The 8,990-nt window shown below is 32.3% G+C and overlaps 1 protein-coding gene across 1 annotated transcript in view; it reads left to right on the top strand.

Moving 5' to 3' along the window:
• Positions 1–293: 293 nt before the first annotated feature.
• LOC134701727 (probable ATP-dependent RNA helicase DHX35) overlaps positions 294–8,990 on the top strand; it is a 147,552-nt gene continuing 138,855 nt past the window's right edge. The window contains exons 1-4 of the mRNA XM_063562871.1: positions 294–441; positions 2,085–2,218; positions 4,217–4,309; positions 6,400–6,477. Of these exons, the coding sequence (XP_063418941.1) occupies positions 408–441; positions 2,085–2,218; positions 4,217–4,309; positions 6,400–6,477 (339 nt within the window). The 5' untranslated portion in view covers positions 294–407. The remainder of the gene's footprint in view (positions 442–2,084; positions 2,219–4,216; positions 4,310–6,399; positions 6,478–8,990) is intronic.

Raw genomic sequence — 8,990 nt, 5'->3', positions numbered from 1 at the left:
CAGTCAGAATGTTAATTCATCAAATCATTTAAAAATCAAGTATAAGTTTGTGAAAATATTAGACTGCCAACGCACATCAAGGGACACTATTTAAGTTTGTTATACTTTGATGAATCCAATGTTTCCGACTTTACATTAACCTCTTGTGAAGTCAAGTAGTTAACCAATAGTTATAAAAGATAAATTCAGTGTGTGGTTTTAGCATAAACAAATGAGGAACGTGGTTGTTTATTATCTATTGAGATTGGAAGGTGTCTAATGTCATATCTTAAATGATTTTGAGTGATAAAAGTGTTAACAGAACTTGGGTTACCTGTCAACAAGGGGAAATAATCTCAACATGTGCTAAATTCAAACAAAACGAAAAGCAGACGATTTTACATGTTTGGAGATGATCATATGGGAAGATGAGCCTATTTTCTCGAAAATTCTGGAAACCAGGTACATGACTGTTTCACTCTGCGTTTTTAAAGTACTTTCTCTCAAAATTCTATAGACTAAACAGTTCAGGATAAGCGATTGGGTCTGTTCCAGCAGCTGTAGCCTGTACCTTTCAGTAAACATTAGCCAAGTTTAGGCTTAACAAATTGATCTCAACTGGCAAACTTTGCAAAAACACAGGTTAATGATCCACAAAGACATAAACAATGAAATTGCAATACCATCCCAAGATATTCTCATAAAAAGCAGTCCAAAACACAGGCAATTATATATGTTGATAGTGGGTCTTCAACTGCTTGTGAGTCCAAAACAAGATCTACCCATCAACAAATATACAGACAACTTAAAACATAGACCGTTTTAAGATCTTCTCATTTACTTTAGCCCAACAAACAAAGACTGGGTCAAATTACCACCTGCAGTTTTAAACCAAACCTTCACAGACAACTTAATTTAAAGATACACTTTCATATGCAGTCCTTCTTAAAACATTTTCTTACCTAAACCAAGTATTTGTACAGTACTAGTATATAAATACTTGCCTTAAATAAATGTGCCTATTGTTATGGCCCATTTATGGGCATTATGTTTGTCTGGTCTACGTCCGTTTGTTCTGCACCTTAAGGTTTTTTGGCAAGGTATTTTTTGATGAAGTTGTAGTCCAATCAACTTGAAACTTAGTCATACCTGTCAACCTCTGAAAATGAAAAGTCAGGTCATGACCTGCATTGAGAAAAAAAATCTCAGGTCATAACGCGTACGACATTTTGCGGGCTCAATTGAAGAACAAAAATATGTTTACATATAATTTATATAGTCAATATGTATATAAAACAGTTAGAACATGTATACAAGTTTATTTCAGACTATTGTTATATTCCATAGAAGCAGACTTGGCATTCTTTAAAAGAACTGCACTTGGTTTCAGTTCATAGCAATGCAAATGTGTATTCATTTTACAAGAAAGAAGAGCACATAGTGTATCCTTATTAAGATCAGCCCTAAACTCTGTAGCTATTTTCTTTACTAAAGAAAATACCCTCTTACTGTCTGCATTGCTGTTTGGCAAAACCAGTAATGTTTTAGCAAGTTTTGACAAAACAAAAAATCTTGGCTTGTTAAGAAAAATGTCATGCAACTTGGACATTTCTCCCCAAAATGTACCAATGTCAGTTTCAGGGGAAGTGCAAAGTGGAAGTTCATCTAATGGGGTCAACTGATAGTCACTGAACTCATCTTGTAGCTTGTTGAAAATATCGTTACGTAGCTCAGGTAAACAAGTCCTACATTTTGACTTTTGGTTACATTGAAAAAGACCGATAAAACCGAAGGTCGTATTACTTCTAAATACCGGAAACAATTCCGGTCAGAAATCCGGGTGAAACGGGTAATGTTAGAAATTCCCGGGACCCGCCGGGTAAAGAAAAACTCCCGGGTGAGAGGTGAAAATAACGGGTGTCACCCGCAAAAAAACGGGTGAGTTGACAGGTATGCTTAGTACACAGGTTCTCCATGATGTGATCTTTCTAACTTTTATTGGCCACTTCATGTGATTTTACAAAATTACTGTGTCAATGTATGTATTGTCTTGCAAAAGAGATACAAATCATTATAATTAAGAATAAATTTTTGTTTTGTTTTAGGGACAGAGGCACCAGATTCTGCTTTAAATGAGGAAAGGAAATCTACAAATGAGGATTCAGGGACCACAGTGATTTATAATCCTAACAGATCATTATCTATAGAACAGCAAAGACAAAAACTTCCAGTGTTCAAAGTATTGACATGACTTGACAATGCTAGAGAAAGCAAATATTATTTCAAATCTAATTGCTATATATTGCTAACTTCAATTTTCATATCACCTAGCTTCCAAAAAATATTTGAGCCAGCCGGACATTTCATATCTGATTCCGATTTTAATCCCTTAAGACTTAGTCACAAAAGGCAATTATGGTAATCAGATGGCCATTCCAATGATTGACATAACCATGATCATGATGATTACATTAAAAAAAAAATGATTTTAAACTTTACTTTGATATGATATGAATTTGATGTTCAGATGTAACTGTTAAATTGGCAGTGCATCATTCAAAGTGTGCACATCAGCGTGCTCATATCTGCCTTAGACTTTTTATTTGTGCAAAATGACAATGTCAAAATCTTTACTTTCGTTTTCACATTGTTCTAACCGGAAGTTGACTTGACAATGGTAATACATGGACCATAAATGGATACGTAAAATCCGTGTACGTTTACAAAGCATGACTGAGAGAAAAGCTCTTTCGACAGTATTTTCTTCAACAAAATACTTGAAATGAACGTTAGATACAGGTATCAATGATAATTTTAGCATTTTTGAAGAAATGTAGAATGCATAATTAAATTTCCCCCCTGTGCACAAGCGCAAACATGTTCTAGTTCAAACGACGTAGTTCTGACAATTTTTCATTTAAAACCTTTTTAAATTTTTCATCAAATCATGTTGATAAACTAATTTCTAATAATTTTAATCTTTTGGACTAAATCAATTAGAAACAAACCGCTGAAAAGTAAGAAAAAAATTGAGAATAAACCGATCAATTTATACGATCTCTGGTACTGAACATAGTTCACCTGTCACCTGAACAGGAAGATTTCAGGTGTCCAACTACTAATTAGCATTGATTAAAATTAGAAGTATTGAAGTAGGTGTTGTTTTGATAGTAATTAATCATCATGTCACATTTATGACTGGAAATGTGTTGATGTTAATGGCAAAAGGTTGGGTCTAAAAGATCGTGAATTATGTAAAAATGACCGAAAAAGCCTTGAAAACTAAAAAGTATATGACTGTTTCATGCTTTGCCCAGTCGGACTTTTACCGGACATTATACAAATGACTGGAATATATGACCGTTTTGGAAGCCCTGCCTAGGTTCGAGAACACAATTGTCGTCCCTTGATTTTCGTTGTTCACAAATATAGTCCCTAGTGTTGACAGTGGGTTACTTGCCATTAATTTTTATGCCCCTTCCAAATTTATTTCTCCATGTTTAATGCCTCAAATTGCAAGTAGTGGGGTGAAGTTACACTTTAAAAAAATTTGGGTTCAGAATTTTAAAGGAAAGTAGTGATTTGGTCCAGCTGAAAAAGGTTTAAAATAAGCACTTCGGAAGCTGTCAAAAGATTTCAAGACGCCCTTTACATAAAATTGTCTATATTTTGAGTTGGAGCTGATGAAGTTTTCTATAATTTTGATATAATTTGTCCCAAAAGTAGTACAACACACTGTAAAAGTTTCTTTGAGAAAGCGGAGGTGGGATTTTTTTTATTTACATTTATGTTCTAAAAGAAATGCACTACGAAATAATTGTGGTCTCGAACCACCTATGTTAGACAACTTGCAGAAATCTTGACAAATGACACAATTTTATCTTTTATCTTTTCAAAAAGTTGGACAAAAAATTATGTTGACATATTTAGTCCAGTAGGAAATTCAACTTTCACAGACTTCCATATGATAAAGTATGGTCGATTGTACTTTGCAACTGAATCTTTGGATTACCTGCGAAATTAATTGTTGGGTAATTTACAGATTTAAAGTTACACTTAAGCATACTTTCTCCTTGGAACTTTATAAATAGCTGATGTAATTAGTGTGCTTGATTTATATATGCATATAATTTTAAATCCTCAGATATATATTACTCATGTTACCTAAACATGCCTATGCATTCAATCATATCACTCATTATTGAACTAAAAATCCTTTTTAAATTTATATTTGCAGTTAAGAAATCATATTTTGTATTTACTGGAGAAATACCAAACAGTTGTGATTGTTGGTGAAACTGGATGTGGAAAGAGTACACAAATTCCACAGGTAAATCATATACAGCATTATATTAGACTCCTAATGCATTTTATAAGTATATCTTATGTATGACATTTTTGTACACATATTCCTTAGTTTAATCAACCTTAAGATATTTTTATACCGATCTTCTTTAGATAAAATTGAGAATGGAAATGGGAATGTGTCAAAGAGACAACAACCCGACCAAATAAAAAACAGCAGCAGAAGGTCACATGTATGAAAATAAGTAAAGGTATGACTGACAATGACACAATTATCCACCAGGTTATTATATATGGCCTCCAACAATAAGCAAAACACATACCATTTAGTAAGCTTTGAAAATCCACAACTTCAAAAATGTAAAACAATCAGGAAAAAGAACCAACAATCAGAAATATATGATTAGTGGTGAGGCATTACAGTAAAATATTGAATCTGAATCTTAGGCCACACCAATTTAATTTCTTGTTCTACGGATTTTTGGACTTCAAAAATTGGGGCGAGCGAGCGATTTGAAAATTTTAATAAAAAAATTATTTAATTTGCAAATTTTTGAGGCGAAGCTTAAAAAGTAAAGGCGAGCGATTATAATTTTTTTTTGTAAATATAAAATAGTAGGTTTTGACTATATTAAAACTTGATTTATCACTTGTACCTTGACATTTCTTTAATTTATGAAATATTTTTTCCCTGTTCAACAAGAAATAATTGAATAATTAAATCTGGTCTATGTATGTGTGACTGACAATGAGACATTTCTCCATCCAAGTCATAATCAGGTTCAGAACAACTCCTTAATGTTATGAATATCCCTTTTATGAGGGGTCATTATATAAGTTATATTATATTTTTTTTGTAAAAACACTAAGTACAAAAGGGCTAATATTTTCCCAAAGAACTATAATATTTTGTATTAAATGGTTGAAACGTGCCCAAGAATTTTGTAATATTCCTGGATTTTAACCATGTTAACACATTTACTTTAACAGTTTAATACTATTCAAAATAAGTGGACCCATCCCTCTTTTAGAAAAGTTGTTTAAAATATAATGTATTTCTCCTCTTTTTGAGTAAAACATTCTAAGTTGTCAAAGGTTTTGTATAGTAGCACTATACAAATCCTTAGTATTTCTGTTTTCTTTTCTACATCAGTAAACATGGTAAAATGACCCCTTCAAGGCCCTTGTCTGAGGGAAGGTTGTTCCCAACCTGGTAATAACAAACATATGTCAAAGTACGGCCTTTTACACAGATTTTTGATCCAGACCAACCAGCAACCTATAAGGGACCACAACTTAGTATTGTACACAATTCGAACAGGAAAACCAATGATCTAATTTATATTTCCAAACGGGAAAATTCCAATGAACTACATCAACAAACGATAACGGCTGAACGACAGGTCCTTGAATAAACCTGGACAGGTGCACAAACCTGCAGCGGGTATGATCGTCACCATGCATTATAATTGCAGTTGAAGGCAAATCCTTCAGACGTTCTTTGTACTTTATTTTAACAACGAACATTTTTTTATAGGGAATACAAGTTAGGGGGAAAGAAACCAACGTTTTGTTCTGTACTGGTATTTCCGGTTATATATTTATATCAGAGCCCTCCCAGGTGAAATAAATTGGTTCCCTGCTGAAACAAATATTCTCGCAGATATTTACAGTGTTGTGGGGTACTGATAGGTTTAAAATCTATTATATATAGGCTAGACTGTGATTTTATAAACAAATGTTGCGATCTTTTTATAATATTTACCAAAAAAAACGGTGCGGGAAATGGACATGATTTCATTTCCGGATGCGTGAAGCGGGAATATAATAAAAATTAAAAAATTCTGTTTTGAAAAAAATAGGTGCGGGCGGGTCCGTCGAACAAGGAATCAAATTGGTGTGGCCTTAAAAAAAGATGAAATGAATCTGACAGACAACAACTACTGAAATACAGGCTCCTGACTTTATAATATATTAATAATATCTTCACATCCAAATACATCAGATAAATCTAATTATGTGGCAACCATAGATCTGCTTCATTTTTCTAGAATATGATAAAAACAAATGGATATTTATTTGATGTTTTAGCATCATGATTGTGTTTATTTTCAGTATTTATTAGAAGCAGGATGGGCAGAAAAAGGTTATATGATTGGAGTTACTCAACCCAGGAGAGTAGCTGCTGTTACAGTAAGAATTAGGCTTAATGTTAACATTGTAAATCATTACCAAAAAGTGCTGCTCTAATCTCATGAACAGGTGTATGGTAGAGTTTAACTATGTAGTTACTCTGCAAACATCCAGAGTTTTAACCTGCACTTTATAAGATTTTTTTCACCAATAACACTGACTGTCTTAATGTTTATCATATATATGTCAATTTCCCAATCTCATTAGCCAGACTTAACTAATCGATCAGATCGGTAATCGAACACTAATCGATCATATTTGATCAGTAATCGATTGATGACTTGAAGTCATCGATCAGTAATCGATCAAACTCTCTCGGGAGTTTGATCGATTAGTGATCGATTAGATTACTGATCGATTTAAGACCGATTACTGATGGATTAGTGATTGATTAATGACAGATTAGTGATTTTATTATCATTGAGAAAACAATGCTATTCCAGAAATAAGACTTATGAAAGACATCAGTTGTGAAATAAAAGTTCCATGGAAATATTTTCACCATTGCCAAAATTACCTGGAATTCTAGAATTTAAAATCATTTCACTGCTAAGAAAACACTGGATTTTTTTTTCATGATTTTGCCAATATGGTTTGGAAATTTGAGTGTAAAGGATTGAATCAATACTTATAGAAGACATCAGTTTTAATTTTTTTTAGTTTTGAATTTATGTCTCTGTCTAAATATGCAAAAAAAATCCAAGATTTAGTCAGTAAAACAAGTTTATACAATATGCAGTCGTAACCAAGAGAAGCGTATCTGATAGGTTAGCCCTAACATATTCCTGATTAAAAACTACATTTTTGAAGGTTTACCCGTGTCTATTAGTACAATAACTATGATGTCTTGAAAGGCTATTGAAATTTTTTCTTTTACGCCTTTCATTGACGGAAGGTGTCAAGGCAAAATTTAAAAATTGCCATCCAAGATGTCATCTAATTAGTTTCAGACATTTGTGAAATAAACAGGCAAGTTGAAAACTTAACCTCCATCTAAATTTCAAGATTTTATCATGAAATATGTAATAGTGCTTGAAATAGTGACCATGGTGACCAGCCCATCCCTACCACTCAATTTATTCATCAACACTACCTGCCAAAGTTTACCCAGGAATGCAATAATCATTCCATAAAATTTCTAGACCTTGAAATCCCCATGCAAAGACGAACACATCAAAATACTGGTGTTTAAGATATGAAATGCTTTAAAAAAAAATACAGAAAAATTCCAACATCTTCATAAAAACCCAAACCAACCCATTTTGACTTTAAATCCTATATTAAAGGCAAAGGTATTCATTCACATAGAAACACAAACCAGAAAGAAAACTCTGTATTGAAAGACTATTTTATTAACTGAAATTGGTAAATCAAATTCTATCAAATTCCATGACAGAAAACATAAAATTTAGAAAAAGAAAAATTTAAAATAGATGTTAAGTATCATTCATTACATATTATCATCCTCAAGCAGAAGAACTTCAAAAAGTATTCAAGAAATACTGGCATCTTATTAAAACAGATTATTCAATAGGTGCTACATTGTGTATCATATCCCATTAAAACCTATCCATAGGATTCAAAAGAAATAGAACATTGGTGAATAAATGAAATGACCTATAAAATAGTATGAAGGTCACAATTCCTTCAAAATATTTCACTGTGCAGAACTAATTAATGACCATCACCATGTAAACCTCACATGTAAACTGATATTCTTATAAGACAAAATTCTACCAGGAAACACTTAATCTAACATTTATTGAACTATAGGTTGAAATAGTTAGAAAATCAAAAAAACAAAAAATCTTAATTCAAATTAACTGATTTTACAAAATTATGAAAAGAATCAATAAATCAAAACAGTGATACAAAAAAATGACAAAAAGAAGGGTGGTCTCTGCTGAAAGTTTCCCTTTAATCAACACATTTTCAGAAAAAACTCTAAACATTGCTACACCGTATCAATGATTTGTCCAGAACAATGATTTGTAGTTGCACTATGCAACTACAATTCATAGGTAGATATAACGGCCTTATTTATAAATTTAAAAACAAATATGTAACACAAAAACAAACGACAATCAATTACAGGCTCCTGACTTGTGACAGGCACACTCAGCAGGCACAATACTCAGTTCTTTTTAAAAACATCTTTAATTTCTTATTCATATTCATTTTACTAATCTTTAGTAATATAAGCTTTCATGTGAAAATAAAACACTAATCACAAATACTCCACTATTGTCTTGTATTAAGACTATTTTAAAATTTCAGAAAAAAGGGGGATCTTCTGTATGTAAATTCAAAAGTCAATAGACAGTTTTCCACTGACTCTGATAACAATCTATTTATTTTATCAGTATTTTGCAATCCATGGTAGAGTCATAGTCCACAGCTGGTCATTTCTGGTCAGTTTTCTACAATATTGTGATAATTAGACAATATCCTGCTGTGAAGACTAACAAGTGTGTTTGGATAAATGATGTATCAATTACCTGTTGTAAAATTGG

Source organism: Mytilus trossulus, unplaced genomic scaffold, assembly GCF_036588685.1.
Source record: "Mytilus trossulus isolate FHL-02 unplaced genomic scaffold, PNRI_Mtr1.1.1.hap1 h1tg000261l__unscaffolded, whole genome shotgun sequence".
NCBI lineage: Eukaryota > Metazoa > Mollusca > Bivalvia > Mytilida > Mytilidae > Mytilus > Mytilus trossulus.
This window is presented reverse-complemented; position numbering and strand designations above follow the sequence as displayed.